The 19,651-nt window shown below is 45.2% G+C and overlaps 3 protein-coding genes across 3 annotated transcripts in view; all 3 read left to right on the forward strand.

Moving 5' to 3' along the window:
- LOC6564459 (dorsal-ventral patterning protein tolloid) overlaps positions 1-7,182 on the forward strand; it is a 36,199-nt gene extending 29,017 nt beyond the window's left edge. Inside the window, exons 5-14 of the mRNA XM_001990022.2 lie at positions 110-340; positions 742-978; positions 1,623-2,181; positions 2,821-3,019; positions 3,086-3,350; positions 3,951-4,156; positions 4,278-4,921; positions 4,989-5,169; positions 5,991-6,244; positions 6,325-7,182. Coding sequence (XP_001990058.1) covers positions 110-340; positions 742-978; positions 1,623-2,181; positions 2,821-3,019; positions 3,086-3,350; positions 3,951-4,156; positions 4,278-4,921; positions 4,989-5,169; positions 5,991-6,244; positions 6,325-6,633 — 3,085 coding nt within the window. The 3' untranslated portion in view covers positions 6,634-7,182. The remainder of the gene's footprint in view (positions 1-109; positions 341-741; positions 979-1,622; positions 2,182-2,820; positions 3,020-3,085; positions 3,351-3,950; positions 4,157-4,277; positions 4,922-4,988; positions 5,170-5,990; positions 6,245-6,324) is intronic.
- A 2,499-nt stretch (positions 7,183-9,681) lies between these two features.
- LOC6564458 (dorsal-ventral patterning protein tolloid) lies at positions 9,682-12,932 on the forward strand. Its single transcript, XM_032737281.2, has 6 exons — positions 9,682-9,812; positions 9,874-10,691; positions 10,754-11,015; positions 11,085-11,290; positions 11,404-11,766; positions 11,914-12,932. Exons 1-6 carry the CDS (start codon positions 9,718-9,720, stop codon positions 12,882-12,884), a joined length of 2,715 nt encoding a protein of 904 aa, XP_032593172.1. The 5' UTR covers positions 9,682-9,717; the 3' UTR covers positions 12,885-12,932.
- A 269-nt stretch (positions 12,933-13,201) lies between these two features.
- LOC6564457 (protein abnormal spindle) lies at positions 13,202-19,645 on the forward strand. The gene is made up of 6 exons (XM_001990020.2): positions 13,202-13,285; positions 13,352-13,528; positions 13,640-13,852; positions 13,917-18,885; positions 18,947-19,248; positions 19,310-19,645. Exons 1-6 carry the CDS (start codon positions 13,271-13,273, stop codon positions 19,580-19,582), a joined length of 5,949 nt encoding a protein of 1,982 aa, XP_001990056.1. The 5' UTR covers positions 13,202-13,270; the 3' UTR covers positions 19,583-19,645.
- The last annotated feature ends 6 nt before the right edge of the window (positions 19,646-19,651 follow it).

The following is a 19,651-nucleotide window of genomic DNA, read 5'->3' on the forward strand; positions in this document are numbered from 1 at the left end:
TTATTTCTTGTTAAAGACTATTTCTGAAATATAATTGTATGAGCTGTCTTCGGTATCGAAAGTATGTCTAGTCTAGACTCTAGGTGTAAATTGTAAATTGTTATTGCAGCAACAGTCAGTGGGAGGAGTATGTCAGCAAAGTGCAGCGGTTGCGCGAAGAGCTCAATCGCCCTCAAGGCCCGCATCCGCACCAGGGACAACACAGGCAACATCATCATAAGAAGCATCGTCAGCATCGTCGACGGGGTCGTGGGCGTAGCACTCCGTCGCCTTTAAATGGGTACTCGACGCCAGCGCCATTTGATGATGGCAAGCTTGCAACGGGTGTGGCAGATACAGAGTAAGTTAACAGCTACCACTTCATCCTGATAGCCACAGGCACCACATCCGGTTCCGTGGCCGTTTCCTGGCTGTTGTACATTACTGGCCATTCAATTCAGACGTTTGGCCATAAACTTTGCACAAACAACACCCATTTTATGAACAACACACTTACACACACTCACACACCCCCACACATCCAACCGCTCAAAATAAATGTGTTCCAGCATGCAGTTGAAAAGTTATGAATTTTAATAGAAATTCGCGGCTCAAAAAGTTTCACGAGCATTTTGGGTATAACTGTTGGCAATTAAAATTAAGCATACACCATGCACAACTTTTATGCGACCTGCCCCCAACTGTTGCACGAAGATTTTTTTTATGACCACAAGTCAAACTGCCTTCCCTTTCCCCCCGCAGTAACCTGAAGCAGCAGGAACAGCATCATCGAGTGGCACGTGCCGTGACCGCAAAAAAAGAGCGTATTTGGGATTACGGTGTCATTCCCTATGAGATCGATGGCAACTTCAGCGGCCTGCACAAAGCTCTCTTCAAGCAGGCCATGCGCCACTGGGAGAACTCTACCTGCATCAAGTTTGTGGAGCGCGACTCCGAAATACACCCAAACTATATTGTATTTACCATACGCAGCTGCGGGTGAGTCTACACAAAATGTATTTAAATATAATAAATAAATAAGCAAAATGTATTTATTTATTAATATTAACGGTTCTATGTTTATATAAATAATATAATAATAATAATTAAAGTAAATGCACTAGCAAACTAGTTCCTCCTTAGGGAAGTAAATTTGGAACTTGGTTTTTGTATAACCTCCCTGAATCTTCAGTAATAAGAAAATAGCATTTATTTTGCAATTATTTTACTTAAAAAGTATGCTTTAGTTACGGCAATATGATTGCAAATATAATATAAAATAAAATATCTCTTACTATTTATAAATAAAAAAAAGAAAAGAATAATATTAATAATAAAATAAGTTCAATAATTTCTTATTAATATTAGTTTTTATTCATTTTTTTGTAACTTTTACTTATATACAATATATAAAATATATTTTTCATATAAAGAAAATGGGTATTGACAGTAATAATAATATATAAGTTCAGTCACTTTTTATTCATCTTAGTTTTTATTCAAAATTCTTCGATTTTCTGTGTTCTGCAGCAAAACTTTTATGCATCGTATAAAGTCTTCTGTTAATCATTTTATAAATATATTTGTGAAAGTTTATCAAATAACAATAATACTTTATTTGTCATAATATCCTGTATATCCAGCTGCTGTTCGTTTGTTGGTAAGCGTGGCAATGGTGCACAGGCCATTTCAATTGGACGCAACTGTGACAAGTTTGGCATTGTGGTACATGAGCTGGGGCACGTGGTTGGCTTCTGGCACGAGCACACGCGTCCTGATCGGAAGAACCATGTGGTAATAGAGCGCAATAACATTATGAAGGGTCAAGACTACAATTTCAACATGCTGTCCGACGATGAGGTTGACTCACTGGGCATGGCCTACGATTACGATTCGATTATGCATTATGCGCGCAACACGTTCTCCAAGGGCACCTATCTGGACACCATATTGCCCATAGAAGTGAAGGGTCGCAAAAGACCGGAGATTGGTCAACGGTTGCGTCTCAGTCAGGGTGACATTGCACAGGCCAATCTGCTGTACAAGTGCCCCAAGTGCGGTCGCACCTTTCAGGAGAGCACGGGCATCTTCTCCAGCCCCGTCTACTACACGGCGGGCGCGCTCAGTAATGATACGGAACACTGCGAGTGGCGTATAACAGCAACGCACGGCGAACGGGTTGTATTGCGATTGGAGAATATGGTAAGTGAAATTGTCCTTATATATTTACATTAAAACAAGTATGTGCTTGTTAAGGCAAAATGCGAACCACCTCCCGGCCAACCGAAGATCGCTAACAAAAGATTAAATAGAACAATGAACACTGGCGATATTGATCATTGTCCTATAGAGTTTAATAACCAAAATGGGTTATGGATATCATAATTTCGTAGTACAAGTTTGAGGAGAAAGAGGAAGAAAATTCCTTGGACTCATAATCGGAACTGTAAAACCAACTTGGGTGATTCATTCGGAACAATCAATTTCACCTCTTCTTAGTTTGTGTATGAAGATTGCACCACTAGTAAAAGTTGACTAGCTATTCCAATTAAAGCCCCAAAGGTCAAATAAACGAAATGATTTGTCTATAGATTCTATTTTAGCCTGATAAGCATTATAGCTGGGAGACCATATACAGAATCCATATTCATAGGACGGACTAGTAAAATACAAAGGTTTAGCTTTAGAGATCATTTCTTTTGACCTAATGAATTCTATGACACCAAAGCCTCGCTTAGTGACAGAAGAAATATGCTTATCAACTTAAGCTGGGATCAAATGGTTTTCCACGAACAAAATAAATGTTTAAAAAAAATTAAATTCTTACCGATCCATCCATAGAATATCTTCAAATCAAACAATTGCGAGACTGATTATTTAGAGGTACGCGATGGCTACTACTTCAAGTCACCACTCATTGGTCGATTCTGTGGCAAGGTGGCCAACGATGTGATCACCACCCAGTCCAGTCGCATGCTCCTGACCTATGTGAATAACCATCGTGCCGATGGGTATCGCGGCTTCAAGGCCGAATTCGATGGTAAGTAGAGAGAATGCAGCGAAATGAATCGTGACAAATTGATAGACATGTAATACTCTTGCCTAGTTGTTTGCGGCGGCGATTTGTCCGTGGATGATGCGGAGGGACGCTTGGAGTCACCCAACTATCCGCTGGACTATTTGCCCAACAAGGAATGCGTGTGGAAAATTACAGTGCCAAAGGGTTTTCAAGTGGCGCTGAAATTCCAGTCGTTTGAGGTCGAGAACCATGATAGCTGTGTCTATGACTACGTCGAGGTGCGGGACGGGCCCGCACAGGATGCGCCGCTAATTGGCGTTTTCTGTGGCTACAAAGCGCCCCCAAACATGAAGTGAGTGCCGACGATGACAAGGGCCCAGCCTGTGAGGCTGGACCACACACACCCCAACACACAGCCCCACACATGCACACAGAGAACAAAAAAATACACCTCATATTTAGAAATCAGCACAGCCAAAGCTTCATTTTTCAGAAAACGAAATGAATTGCATGGAATAGTTGTGGTTCTTTTAAAAATAAGGGTTTTCCTTTTGTAAACACCAAGTTATAACAATGATTCCGATTTTTTATATGTTTAGACAAGAATTCTTGAAACAGTCGGAGTTGCTTTGAATGATAATTTATTCTTTTAATTAATTTATTCCGATTTGAACTAGGAAACCAATTTCTTAAAACCAAGTTAGAGTTTGTTAAAATGAAGAAAAAAATCACAATATTCTTGGGAATGTCGATTGAGAGCAGGTCTTCCTAATTTGACGGAATGTTTTTTAAATATTTAGAAATTATTTCTAGAAACCAGAATAACTTTTTGGTTTTCAGGTCGATTATTTAAGTTGTAGGTTAAACTTTTTTCTCAGTGTACATGCACACACACTCATATCCACTCAAACCGACTCAAGTCCGACTATTCTTTGTTCATCGTGACTTTCAGGTCAAGTGGCAATTCGATGTACGTAAAATTTGTGTCGGACACATCGGTGCAGAAGGCGGGCTTCTCAGCCGTATTTATGAAGGAGGTGGACGAGTGCGAGACACAGAATCATGGCTGTGAGCACGAGTGCATCAACACGCTCGGCGGCTACGAATGTAGCTGCCACATTGGCTACGAGCTGCACAGCGATAAGAAGCATTGCGAAGGTAAGTAGTTCTAGTGTTCTGGTTGTTGCTGCTGATGGACAGAATCAGATACAGCCACAGACACAGATAAAGATAGTCGCTCATTGAGTGTCGTCCTAATGACCCAACTGTGTGCGTTTAGATGCCTGCGGCGGCGTCATCGAGTATCCGAATGGCACCATTACCTCCCCATCGTACCCCGAATTCTATCCGGTGTTGAAGGAGTGCATTTGGGAGATTGTTGCACCACCGAAGCATAAAATATCATTGAACTTCACGCATTTCGATCTGGAGGGGACGGCCCATCAGCAATCCGATTGCGGTTATGATTCGGTGACTGTTTACTCCAAACTCAGCGAGAATCGTCTGAAGCGCATCGGCACATTCTGTGGCAGCGCCATTCCGCCCACAGCCACATCGGACAGTAACGCGCTGCGCGTTGAGTTCCACTCGGACAAGTCAATACAGCGTACGGGCTTTGCTGCCGTATTCTTTACGGATATCGACGAGTGTGCTGTCAATAATGGAGGTTGCCAGCATGAGTGCCGTAATACAATTGGATCTTATATGTGCTTCTGTCACAATGGCTACTCCTTGCATGAGAATGGACGTGACTGCAAGGAGGGTGAGTGCAAGAACGAGATAACCGGCGCCTTCGGCACCATCTACAGTCCCAACTATCCGGACAGCTATCCTCCAAATGCGGACTGTGTTTGGCACTTCTCTACAACGCCAGGACATCGCATCAAACTCATTTTCAATGAGTTCAATGTGGAGTCACATCAGGTGAATTAAAGTTGAATTATTCAAAGAGAGGACATTAAATAATAGCAATGTATGTTTTATTTGCCAGGAATGCTCCTATGATAATGTGGCCATTTACGATGGTGAATCGGAGCTCAGCTCCTTGCTGGGACGTTTCTGTGGCGAAAAGATACCTTACCCCATATCATCCAGCACCAATCAGCTCTATATGGTGCTGAAGACGGATAAGAACAAGCAAATGAATGGATTTATGGCAGTGCATTCGACTTGTAAGTCTGTCTTTAATTGTTGATACTTAGAAGTCAATCAGGTCCTTTCTCTACGCATATTTAATAATTGAATATTGATCTGATAATTTTAATTTTTTTTTATATACATAAATGAAATTTTGAGAGCGTGTTTATATAGTGTATAGAGAGAGAATTTGAATTTGATTGAGTAAGAATTTATTGAACTAGAAAATAGTGCTCTTGAGTGAAATTTTGTTGGGTTATTTTGCATTGATTATTTATTTAATGTTTAATATTAGCAGTCGATACTAACGTTATTTAATGTTTAATATTAGCAGTCGATACTAACGTCGAAAAAAAAAGTATTGCATTTTAAAAATAAATATAAAACGAATTAGAATATGGAATTGATAGAGAGAAAAATTAAAAACTTTTTATTTTTAAAATGCAAGATAAATTTGTATCGATAATAAATTAAAAAATTAAAAACGTTTTCATATTGTTTTATAGAGATTTTATCTTTATTTTTGTGCTTTTGTTTGGCTTGTAGTTTTTTTCTGAATGTTTTATTTATCTTACTGTTGTGGTTTTGAGAACATACGTATTTCGCATTAAAATCAACCAAGTCATTTTATATTTATTTGGCTTTCAATTCACATAAATTTTATTTTTTTTTGATGCTGTGAAAGCATTCCTGCATAAAAGGTGAGTCTTCCTAAGTTTGCCATGGACATATGACTCAAATGATGAATTTATTATTTTAATAAAAATGACTTCTAGGAGGTGTATAATTTATGCTGTATATATGGAGAAGTAGGTCAATCGATACCTGTGACTAAATATATTTCCCATTTTTGCAGCCTGCGGTGGCTATCTGCGTGCCACAAATCATGTGCAGCAGTTCTATTCGCATCCGCGATTTAGCAATCAGGATTACGACGACAACATGGACTGCGAGTGGACGATTCAAGCGCCGCCCAACAGCAATGTGCAGCTGCTCTTCCTCACCTTCGACATTGAGAGCAGCGAGAATTGCACCTACGACTATGTGCAGGTGTTCTCGGGTATGGAGGACACCAGCGGGCCCATGTATGGCCAATACTGCGGCAATGTGGTACGGTTCAAATGTTCTTGTTGTTTCTCGATTCTCGTTGCTTCATTTCTATGTCTATCGTTTTATTATTGCACTTGCAGCTGCCACAGGACATCATCTCGATGACCGATTCGCTGCTTGTGCGTTTTAAAACGGACGACTCGATTCCGATGAAGGGATTCTCTGCATCGTATGTGGCCGTCGATCCGTTTGAGAACAGTGATGAGGATGTGGAAAATTCGTATAGCTCGGAGATGGTTACACCATTTCCAGGCTCACTCAAAAGCATCTACAAGCCGGATTCCGAGGAGGTGGACGACTATAGTGACTTTAGCGAGAATCAGCTGGCCAATGCTCATTATCGTCGTCACCATATCCAACCCATCAGTTACTCATCCTGGATGAATTAGACAGACAGACAATGCACTGGCAATGCACAAAAATAAAACATTATGACAATATATATATATATATTACGAGTAAAATGGAATTTATTTAATTATTTAGGCATATCGTCGCGTACATATAGCAACACATTTTTGCTCTCTTTACATAATCATAGATTTCATTTCGACCATATTCGAATATTAAGTATACCTAGATATTCAGAACAAATCGTTAGGTTATAGTAGAATGTCAAGCATATCGCTATAAAAAAAAAAAAACAAAAAAAAATAAAACAAAATGAAGAAAAGTGTAAGAACTCTCTCAAGCCATACAAATGATTTGATCGGCTTAGGATCCTAAATAATGTGTACTATCAATGATTAAATATGTATATGAAATTCATGAACAATTGCCATATAATATTTATTGACGTTTCCTTAACGCCTACGGCCCCAGTACTACACCGATCTATATGTGTAACTACGTATGTATGTATGTATACCTATTCTAGTGTTTAAAAATTTTAAACTTAATGTGCAATTTGTGTAAACAGTTTCTGCCAGGGACCATAAACAAATATAATTAATAATATTTTTTTTTTATTAATTGAAAAAATAATGATTACTTTTTACTCAAAAGTCAAGCTCAACCTTTAATTATGATTAATGATTGATTATAATATCTTTGGAAACGAAATCAAGCCGACACAGCTATATTTGAAAAATCATAAACGGAATTTGAGTTTAATTTTGATTTTTTATATCATTATGTTTTCAGTTATAAAGCAAAGAATAATCATTATTCTATTAGCAAGTAAATAACTTAACTTGTAATGTTTACGGTCCCCGATTTTTACCTAATGAATTTCGATTATAATTTTTCCAACAATTACTATGGCATTTTACGAACAATATTTTCTATTCCTACAGAGCATTTTCTATATTTTCAATTTAGCCTAAGCGCATAGGTTGCCAAAATCACACACTTGAACTCCCCAAAATAAAAAAACAAAATAATATGTATGTATAGTATGTATAATTTTTGCAAAACCTTTAAATCAACGTAATACGTAATTAAATATATTAACTACAAATTAGTATGTTTAAAAACTAATAAAGAAAACACAAAAAGAAATCAACAGCATTTTGAGTACTTAATTAGGGTATATAGGATCTGTCGGGAGTTGTTTCGGAACCTTTTTATTACCCCCTTTTGCACATTGCCCATTGTAAAACGACAATAAGGCACAAGCGCAATAGCATTTGCCGGATTTATGGTTTGTCGTTAATGACCTGCCCTAAATACCCAAGACAACACCTGATCCCGAGTTAGTTGGTTGGCTTGTGGCTGTTGCCCTGAGGCTAAACCCACAGCCTCTCAATTCCAGGTAGACGGCACAGCACAGAATGTCAAGGTGTAGGGATACCCAAATCAAAACCCATTGAATGCAATGAACAACCAACAGCAGACAAACCAGACAATGGCCAACTCGAAATGCCAATGTGGAGGGCTCGGTTACAGTTCCAGTCGCGGACGTCGTCATCATTCCAAACTGGATGCTCTGCCAGATTTAATCTGGTTGTTTTTGTTGTTGTTGCTGATGACGACAGATCAGGCGTTGTGTCTGTGTTGTCTGCCTGCGATTCTCTTTCCTGCTCTTACCCCTTGCTGCTGTCTCTCTCTTATTATTTTTTTTGCTATTTTGATCTCTTATACCTGTTGATTCCGGGGCCGTGAAGCAAGAACCCTTAAGAATGTGTAAGGAATGTGAGTGTCGAATGAAGTATAATTCGGCAATCGCCGCATTTGGGAATTCAGTTATATCTTTGAGCTGGACCAGCACGGTCGTTTGTCGCATCTTAAGAAAAGAACAGAGAGAGAGAGAGAGATAGAGCGAGAGACAGAGAAGAATCTTAGAAAGGGAAACATATTTAAAGCGTGCGCCATGCCACTGAAAGTGAATTTGTTTCTGATTTTGGCGGTATCATTGGCATGGTTATTGTTGCCAGAGCTGGCACAGGGCATGGGATTGCACAGATCAGTGGCTGTGGATGTGGATGAATGTAATTTCGATTTTAAGGAACAGCCCGAAGATTTCTATGGCATGCTCGATGCCATTCAGGTGTGCATATAAGAAAGTAAAGTCAACAAAATCATATTCTAATTTAATTAATTGCAGACGGCAGAAGCGAACTCTGATGAGACAAGAAAAGACAGTCGCATTTTTGGCAGTAGGCCATTTGAGTCAAGAATGCGACACAAAAGGACGAAACTGTCGAATATTGAACCAGTTGTAGAAGAGCTTAACGAGCGTCATTTTTTGGGGTAAGTTTGAAGTGTGTGCTGCATTAAGAAAGCTCAAGCACGTGCTCCACAATGTGGCACAATTAGACATCCATTTCAATTTTGCCAGCAACTTGAAGCTGCCATTAAACTCTACAAGCGACCATTGAGACATTTCCCCGCTGAAGTTATGCGACTGCAGACAGGGCAGACAAAGGCGTAGTCAAAAATATTATTCACAGAATATTATATGTTACAATCAGTGCAAGAATTTAAATCAATATCAACTACTTTTGTAATATTTTTTACTCCAGTTAGTTAAAACGTGTTTGCAAATTGATTGAATACATTTTGATATCACGTTGATTTAAATGTTTAATCACATTAAACTCGAGGCCAAGTCGATTTAAAAAGAAAAGTAATTTTACAAAGCATTTCAACTGTCCGTCTGACCCCTCATTGTCCGTATTTGCCACTGACTACGCCGATGGACACAATCAGAACAATGAGGCATATAAATTAGAAGATGCAGGAGTTTAACTTTCCCCCATTTTCTCCATTGCAACAGTCAACGCCGGAAGCGGGAACAACAAAAGCGACATAAATCGCCGGTGAAACCTGCTTTGACTTTGACTCCGAATACAGCAACGGCAGCTCAACTGCTCTGGACGGATGAATCAACGGATGTGCTGCTGCCACAGCTAAGCAGTCGATTTCGTCGAGGAGTCACCGTGCGCAAGGAGCGCACCTGGGACTATGGAGTGATACCCTACGAGATAGATGCCATCTTCAGTGGCGCCCACAAGGCGCTCTTCAAGCAGGCAATGCGCCACTGGGAGAACTTCACGTGCATCAAGTTTGTGGAGCGTGATCCCAAGCTGCACTCCAACTACATTTACTTTACGATAAAGAGCTGCGGGTAAGTCTTAGATCCTAGCTCGCCCATAAATCATAATTATTATTATTTCTGTTTTCATAAGATGCTGCTCGTTTCTGGGCAAGAATGGCAGTGGAAGACAACCCATCTCCATTGGGCGCAACTGTGAAAAGTTTGGCATCATCATCCATGAGCTGGGCCACACGATCGGGTTTCATCATGAGCACGCTCGCGTAGATCGGGACAAGCACATCATTATCGACAAGGCGAACATAATGCGTGGTCAGGCATATAACTTTGATGTACTCTCGCCGGAGGAGTTCGATGAGCCGCTGCTGCCCTACGACTACAACTCCATAATGCACTATGCTAAGAACTCCTTCTCGAAGAGCCCGTATCTGGACACAATCACGCCCATCGGCATACCGGCCGGCATGCACATCGAGTTGGGACAGCGACGTCGTCTCAGCCGCGGCGACATCCTACAGGCGAATCTGCTCTACAAGTGTGCGGCCTGTGGACGCACTTATCAGCAGAACTCCGGCCAGATTGTTGCTCCCCATTATGCCTATGCGGGCAATGGATTGCTCACCGAGTTCGAAGGCAGTGGAGATGCCGAAGAGGAGGCGCTCAGTGGCGGAGCAGCTGCTTCGCTCACCGTCTGCGAGTGGCGCATAACGGCCACAAATGGCGAACGGATCATTCTGCATCTGCAGGAGCTGCAACTGCTACACACACAGAATTGCAGCCAAGACTATCTGGAGATTCGCGATGGCTACTGGCACCGATCGCCGCTAGTGCGTCGCCTTTGCGGCAGCATAAGCGGGGAGGTGATCACCACCGAAACGAGTCGCATGCTCATCAGCTATGTCAATCGCAATGCTGCACTCGGCTACAGAGGATTCAAGTCACGTTTCGAGGGTGAGTACTAAATAGAATAATAAATAAATCCAAACCTCGAATATTAAATATACTCTTTGTAGTGGTCTGCGGTGGAGATGTATTCTTGAGCAAGGCTAGGTCAATTGATTCACCCAATTATCCGCTTGAATATACGGCCAACAAGGAGTGCATTTGGCGCATTACCGCACCCACTCACCACCAAGTGGCGCTTAAGTTTCAGTCCTTTGAGCTGGAAAAGCACGATGGCTGCATCTATGATTATATTGAAATTCGCGATGGCAGTCGCAGTGACTCCAAGCTAATTGGACGCTTCTGTGGCGACAAATTGCCACCAAACATCAAGTAAGTTATATCAGCTTAGCATGCCAATCGATCTATAAACAATATATATAAAATTGATATCCAACCTAGGACACATAGCAATCAGATGTACATCAAGTTCGTGTCGGATGGCTCCGTGCAGAAACTGGGCTTCTCCGCCGCCCTCATGCTGGACGTGGACGAGTGCAAGTTTATGCAGCACGGCTGCCAGCACATCTGCATCAATACCTTGGGCAGCTATCAGTGTGGCTGTCACGCCGGCTACGAACTCCAGGCCAATGGCAAAACCTGCGAAGGTCAGTTGAGAGTATAGTTTTTTAAAAGTCGGGCAAAATTTGTCTTCAATTACCGCCACTAAATTTTATTACCTATTCATGATTTTAATATTTTTAAATCATTGGCTTTGCAGACGCGTGTGGTGGCATTGTAGATGCTACAAAATCAAATGGCACTCTCTACTCGCCCTCGTATCCCGATCTATATCCAAATGCCAAAGAATGTGTATGGGAGGTTGTGGCTGCAGCACATCATGCCGTCTTCCTCAACTTTTCACACTTTGATCTGGAGGGCACCAAACTGCAGTACACCAAATGCAGCTATGATTATCTGGTCATCTACTCAAAGATGCACGATAATCGCCTCAAAAAGATTGGCATTTTCTGTGGCAATGAGCTGCCCCCCATTGTCAACTCGGAGCAGAACATCCTCCGCCTCGAATTCCACTCGGATCGAACAGTGCAACGCACCGGCTTTGTTGCCCAGTTTACCATAGGTGAGTCTAATCTAGGCAAATATATTTAGTTGGTTAGGTTGGAGTGAAAACTGTCGATTGCAAAACCGAAACAAAAATGTTGAAAAAAATATATTTCCATCTAATTTTTTGCTTAAATCCATATCTAATGCTTTCTGTGACCCCCAGATGAGGACGAGTGTGCGGTGAATAATGGAGGATGTCAGCACAAATGCAGGAACACGTACGGCGCTTATTTGTGCAGCTGCCGGAATGGTTATACACTGGATAAGAACGGGCTCAACTGCACGGAGACCAAGTGCAAATTCGAAATAACCTCTTCGTATGGGGTGCTCCAGAGTCCCAACTATCCCAACGATTATGCGCGCAACATTTATTGCTACTGGCACTTTCACACTGTGCTGGGACATCGCATCCAGTTGACCTTCCATGACTTTGACGTGGAGAGCCATCAGGAGTGTATCTATGATTATGTGGCCATTTACGACGGTCGTTCTGAGAATAGCTCTACGCTGGGCATCTATTGTGGCGGCCGGGAACCCTATGCGGTGATTGCCTCCACCAACGAGATGTTCATGGTGCTCAAAACGGATGCAGGCCTGCAGCGCAAGGGTTTTAAGGCGAGATTCGTGTCCGAGTGCGGTGGCTATCTGCGTGCCACGAATCACTCTCAGATCTTCTACTCACATCCGCGTTATGGCAGTATCAACTACAATCACAACATGTACTGCGATTGGCGCATCGAGGCAGATCCGGATAGCAGTGTGAAGATCAAGTTTTTGCGCTTCGAAGTTGAGTACTCAGAACGATGTGATTATGATTTTCTTGAAGTCACCGAGGAGGGCAACGCCATGAATACAATTCACGGCCGATTTTGTGGCAAACGGAAATCGTTGATTATTGTTTCCAACTCGGACTCGCTGCTCTTAAAGTTCCAAACGGACGAGAGCAACTCGTTGCGCGGATTCGCCATCTCTTTCATGGCCGTCGACCCGCCAGATGATGATGCTGGCGAAGATTTCGATGCAGTAACTCCTTTTCCTGGTTATCTTAAGAATATGTATGCAGAGACGGCGGCGGCCGGTGATGACCAGCAAATGCAGCTTTCACGTATTTTGCCACCCAGCAATCTAATGTAACGTGTAATTATGCTTTATAGTTTTTTATTGTTGGCATTGTAAATAAATTTGGAGAAAAACAAAAATGTTGCATTTTGAATTGACCACCTTATGTGCAATTTGCCAATCACAGTGATGCAAGAGCGTTGCCAGTGTTCAGCAGCACTTGAAATGTGCTAAATAATACCAAGCCGATTCAGTTACGAAGCAACTCTAGCAAGCTGTTTTCAAAATGGCAACAGCGTCAGTGGCGCTTTTTTTTCGAGTCTACATTTTGACAGTCGCGTCGCGCGCTAATTATTGTTAATTGTGTTCAATTTTGATTTGTTTATTAGTGCAAGCGTTTTTATTGTTGTTTATTTTTGTTATTTGCACACGGTGTTAATTATACAAACGCTAGCAACAAGATGAGCGCCTTTGAGGTGGGTTCACGCAAAAAGCACAAAAAAAGTAAAAATAAATGAATTTAATTTGAATGTATTTTTTAGGTAACGGTGACGCCGTCGCGCCTCAAGCAAAAAAAGCGCATCGAGGGACGTGAACCGGCCGTCGTCGTCATGGCCCCGTTTTCGGCCAAAGCAATTGTGCAATTCGAGGATGTGCCCATTACAAAAACGGCGAAGCGCATTGTGCGCGTCCTTAATCCCAGCGACGACGACATTGAGGTTAGTTGGCCGCCCAAACGCAGATATGGATCGCCTATGCGTCGGCCTGGCAACTACTACTTATTTGATCAATGCCGCGCTAAACCAATTCCTTTTTTTTTTTTAATATAGGTCAAGGTGACCAAGGCCATCAGAGAGGAGCACAATCTCAGTCTCGAGTGGATGGAGAAAACGGTGCCCGCATTCGATGAGGTCAGCATGGAGCTGGTGTGGAATCCACAGCTGGAGATTGCTTGCAAGGAAACACTGCAGCTGGTGGATAACCGCAACTTTCGCAAAGATGTCATGATAATACTCAAATCTAAGTGCAACCAGCCGGCAAGGGTAAGCTCTTAACTGATCCATATTCAACCCCTATTTTGTGATCCTCACTTTTTTCTACCTGAAGACTACCCGCAAATTTCCCACGGTGGGCAAGACGCTGCATCTGAAGTCGCCGACTGGCAACAGCAGCAAAACACACAAAACGCTCGCTGCAACTGCGAATCATCACAAGAGACGCATGTCCATGTCCAGTGCTGCAGCAGCCTCATCATCTTCCTCATCGACTGTCATTAAGCAGTCAGTAGCAGTACGTGCCGTCAACCGTTGGTCAACTGCAGAAACAAAAGCGCCGCTTAGCGAGCGTAATGCATTTAAGGCGGCACCTCCGACTCGAGATGCATTCGAAGTCAAGTCATTTTTATCGCCAAAGGAGCGCCAGTGCAAGGAGAATGTTAGTCCAATGACGCCAGCAAACGTTTTCAATTTGATTGACAACATGCAATTCACGCCGATGACCGAGAAGATTGGTGCAGCCGCAGCGACTCCACTGCCGGATAACTTGGCTGCGTGGCCAACACCAACGCTTAGCATTAAATCAACTCACACTCGCATTGCCAATGTCGAACTGCAACCACGTCGCCTCGGTTCCGCGCTTGACGATGAACAGAATTTGCGGACCGTAAACGAAACTTTCGATGTAAAGCGAGCTGATGTCATAGAAATCTCCGTGGACACTTTGGATTATTCGCGCACAGATCAGTTGCTGCAAACGCCAACTCAAGTCCTAAATAAGACAACAACCATTGTTCATGGCACACAGACGCGTGCCTTGGCCTGCATACGCGAGGAGGATGTCAGTCCACCGCAATTTCTGACGGAATCACCTACCAAGCTGCCAAGCGGCAAGGTGCACGATCTGAAGCGGGATATAAACGTGATCGGCTCACCGTTGCGCAAGTACTCGGAATCCATGAAGAATCTGTCACTGTTGTCGCCTCAATCGAAACTTGGCATACAGGGCTCAATGCCAAATCTGAATGAGATGCTGTTGCCACTGCGTTCCATTGAGCAGAATCGCTACTTTCAGCAACAGGCGGCTACTGCACCGCAGCAGCCCAGTTATTCCAAGAAGCTAACAGTTCCATCCCCCAATAGTTCGTGCAGCAGTGAGGCGAGCACTGTTTCCCACCCAGATATGCTCTTCAATCAATGCGAAATTCTGGCGCAATCCAGTCGCTTCAATTTGCACGAAGTGGGCGGCAAACAGGCCAACAGCAAGCCGCAGGAGGACGTGAAGCAGGCCATCAGTGGGCAAAAGCGACGCTCGCATGAGCTAAGCTTCTCCGATGCGCCCAGCAATGAGTCATTGCATCGCAACGAGACGCTGACCATCTCACCGCCCAAACGTCAGCGTTTCGATGCCAGCAATTTGGCGCCAGCCAATGCCTCAGCACGGGCCGCCAAGGTATGGCCACGCGCCCAGCCCAAGAAGTTTAAATTGGCACAGACGATGGCGCTGCTGAAGAAACCGGCGACGCCGCGCAAGATGCGAGAGCAGCCGGCGACGAAACTGTACGACTCGGATCTGTATATGCAAACGTGCATCAATCCCGATCCGTTTGCTGCGACCACAACAGCGGATCCCTTTTTGGCATCCACGATGTATCTGGATGAACAGGCTGTGGAGCGGCATCAGGTGGACTTTAGGAAATGGCTGAATGCTCTGGTGAGCATACCCGCAGACCTGGATGCAGACACCAATAGCAAAATCGATGTGGGCAAACTGTTCAACGAGGTGCGCAACAAGGAACTGTCCCTGGCACCCACCAAGGAGGAGCAATCGATGAATTATTTGACCAAGTTTCGCCTCGAATCACTTCGACGCGCCGCCGTTCAGCTCTTCTTCAGCGAAGAGATGCGTCTGCCCTGCTCCAAGGTGGCCGTCTATGTCCAGAAACAGGCGCTGCGCATACGCAGCGATCGAAATCTACACCTGGATGTGGTCATGCAGCGCACAATTCTGGAGCTGCTGCTGTGCTTCAATCCGCTCTGGCTGCGTCTCGGCCTAGAGGTGGTCTTTGGCGAAAAGTTGCATCTGCAATCGAATCGCGATATTGTTGGCCTGAGCACATTCATCCTGAATCGACTGTTTCGCAACAGGTCCGAGGAGCAGAAGTTCAGCAAGGCCTACACGCTGACCGAGGAGTATGCGGAGACGATCAAGAAGCACACACTGCAGAAGATCCTGTTTCTGCTGCTGTTCCTCGATCTGGCCAAGCAGCGACGCATCATCAAGCACAATCCCTGTCTGTTTGTCAAGAAGTCGCCCCACAAGGAGACCAAAGAGATCCTGCAACGCTTCTCCTCCGAACTGCTGGCCAATCTGGGCGACATAACGCGAGAGCTGCGTCGCCTGGGCTATGTGCTCCAGCACAAGCAGACCTTCCTCGATGAGTTCGACTATGCGTTCAGCAATCTGGCCGTCGATCTGCGCGACGGCGTCCGCCTCACCCGTGTCATGGAGGTGATTCTGCTTCGCGATAATCTCACCCAGCAGCTACGCGTGCCAGCCATCTCCCGGCTGCAGCGCATCTTCAACGTCAAGCTCGCTTTGGGCGCATTGCGTGATGCTCAATTTGAGCTCAGTGGCGACATCTCGGCTGCCGACATTGTGGATGGCTATCGGGAGAAAACACTCTCGCTGCTCTGGCAGCTCTGCTACAAGTTCCGTTCGCCCAAATTCCATGCTGCCGCCTGTGTGCTGCAGCAGTGGTGGCGCCGTCGCTGGCTGTACGTCTTCATGCGGCGTCGCATTCGAGAGCGGGCCGCCATTCGCATTCAGGCCGCCTTCCGGGGTCACCAGATGCGCAAGTATTGCAAGTTGTACAGAGTGCAGCGGTTGCAGGCCGTCATTGTCCTGCAGAAGTACACACGTCGCTACTTCGCCCAGAAGCGGCTCTTTCTCATCTATCACAGCGTTGTCACCATTCAGGTCTGGTGGCGTGCCCAGCGTCTGGGACGTCAGCGTCGCCAGCACTTCCGTCACCTGCGGCAATCGGCCATATTTCTGCAGCGCATTTGGCGTCGTCGCATTTTTGCCCGCAAGCTGCTTGCCGCCGCCCAAACGGCTCGACTGCAGCGGGATCAGAAGCATCAGGCGGCGGCTGCCTGCATCCAAATGCATTGGCGTGCGTATCGCTTGGGTAAGGAGCAGCGTCGTCGCTATCTGCGTCAACAGCAGCTCATCGTCTTTGTGCAACGCTACGTCCGTAGCAAGTGGCAGATGCAACACACGCGCAATCAGTTCCTGCTGCTGCGACAGTCGACGCTAGTGCTGCAGCGACGCTATCGTGCACGTCTCCATATGTTGCAGGCACGTCGCAGCTATGAGCAGAAACGTGAGTGCATCATCAGCTTGCAGCGTCGTTGGCGAGCCAAGTTGGAGATGCGTCGCCAGCTGAAATGCTATCGTGATTTGAAGAGAGTCACCACATTGCTGCAGATCAAGTATCGTGCTCGGATACAAATGCGCCTTCAACGGCAAGAATTCGTGCAGCTAAAAGCAGCTGCTGTCGTGTTGCAGCGACGCTATCGAGCACGTCTCGAGATGTTGAGAGCACAGCGCAATTATGCCAAGGATCGCCAGAGCATTATCAACCTGCAGAGACGCTGGCGGGCAACGTTGGAGATGCGTCGCCAGCGGCACCATTATCGCCAGCTAAAGATCTGCTCCAGCTGGTTGCAGAGCAAGCAACGAGCCCGGATGCAGATGCGGCGTGAGCGCCACAATTTCATCCAGCTGAAACAAGCAACTGTTATCCTACAGCAACGCTGGCGAGCCCGTCAACTGATGCACTCCCAGCGTCAACAGTTCCAGCAACTACGTCGTGTGACCATCAACATCCAACGACGTTTCCGTGCCGACAAAGCTATGCGATTCCTGCGTGCCAAATATCGCGGCACTCAGACAGCCGTCTCCTGCCTGCAGTTGCACTGGCGCAACTATCTGTTGAGCAAGAGTCAACGGCAAGCGTACGTAGAGCTGCGTCTGGCAGCCATCAACGTGCAGAGACGCTATCGTGCCCAGTTGGAAATGCGCCGGCAAAGAAACAGCTATCAGCAGCTGAAGCTGGCCACAATCCAAGTGCAGCGTAGATATCGTGCTCAGTTAGCCATGCGAAAACAGCGCCAGGAATATCAAAACCAGCGAGCACTCATCGTTCAAATTCAGCAACGGTATCGCGCCAAGCTGGCCATGAAAACAGCCCGGCAGGTTTATCAGCGTCAGAGGCAGGCGGCAATTAGCATTCAGCGCAGGTGGCGTGCCCTTCTGCAGATGCGACTACAGCGGCAAAACTATCAACGCATGCGCAACAGTTCTATAATCTTGCAGCGCAAGTGGCGAGCCACTTTGGAGGCGCAACGCCAGCGACAGATCTTCAGGCAGACTGTGGCAAAGGTGCGTCTATTGCAGAGACATGTGCGCGCCACTCTGCTCATGAGGCAGCAGCGCCAGCAGTATCAGCATCAGCGACAGGCTGCCCTCATTCTCCAGCGTCGTTTTCGTGCCCGACAAACAATGCTCGTGGCAAGGGCACACTATCAGCAGCTGCAGTCGGTCACCATTTGGATGCAACGTAAATTTCGAGCTACACGCAGCATGCGCCAGAAGCGCAGCGAATTTCTGCAACTGCGACGGATCACAATCCATTTGCAGCAAAAGTTTCGTGGCAAACGTTTGATGTTGCAGCAGCAGGAACAGTTCCGGCTGCTCACGAGCTCCATTGTCGATTTCCAGTCGCGACTACGGGGCTATTTGGCACGCATGCGTTTCCAGGCTCTGATGACGCCCGAAATGATCGAGTATCTGCGTCAGAAGCGGGCGGCCAAAGTCATCCAACGCTACTGGCGTGGTTATCGCATCCGTCGCCGACAGCGGCATGCGGGTCTGATAGCCATACGGAAGCGTCTGTTGCATCTACGCCATCAGGCAACAGCGATGAACTCGGTGCGCGCCAAGGTGCAGGACGCTGTGCGTATTTTACGCGGCCGTTTTATTGCCTCAGATGCATTAACCGTACTCAATCAGCTAGGTAATTGAATTGACTGTTAGCCAGTTATATTAAATTAATATATAATATAATTTGATTGCAGATCGAATCTCTCGCACCGTGCCCCACACGCTTATGTGCTGCTCCGAGTTCATGTCCACATTTTGTTATGGCATCATGGCGCAGGCCATACGCTCGGAGGTGGACAAACAGCTGATCGAGCGTTGCAGCCGCATTATTCTCAATTTGGCACGCTACAACAGCAGCACGATAAACACTTTTCAAGAGGGCGGCCTCGTCACCATTGCCCAGATGCTGATGCGCTGGTGCGACAAGGACAGCGAAATATTCAACACGCTGTGCACACTGATTTGGGTCTTTGCCCACTGCCCCAAAAAGCGAAGGGTAAGCTATTGACTCTGTCATAGCATCAGCTCTCCACCCTATAACTAATATCTCGCCACAGATCATACACGACTATATGACGGATACGGAGGCAATTTACATGGTGCGTGAAACGAAAAAACTGGTGGCCCGCAAGGAGAAGATGAAACAGAATGCACGCAAAACGTCGGCTTCTGTCATTGGTCGCCACGGACAGCAGACGCCTAACTTTTCGCCGCGTGCACTACCCAGTCTGCAGCCGGACTTTGGCATCATACGTAGCAGTCCATATACATTTATATCATCGGTGTTTGCATTCGACACGATTCTTAGCAAACTTAATATTAATGTCTAAGTAGTTAAATCGTCAAACTCGAGTTGGACTGAGAGCTCATTCTAAATCTATAGTTGAATGTTATAAACG

The sequence above is a fragment of the Drosophila grimshawi genome, unplaced genomic scaffold, assembly GCF_018153295.1.
Source record: "Drosophila grimshawi isolate 15287-2541.00 unplaced genomic scaffold, ASM1815329v1 contig_311, whole genome shotgun sequence".
NCBI classification, from domain to species: Eukaryota; Metazoa; Arthropoda; class Insecta; order Diptera; family Drosophilidae; genus Drosophila; species Drosophila grimshawi.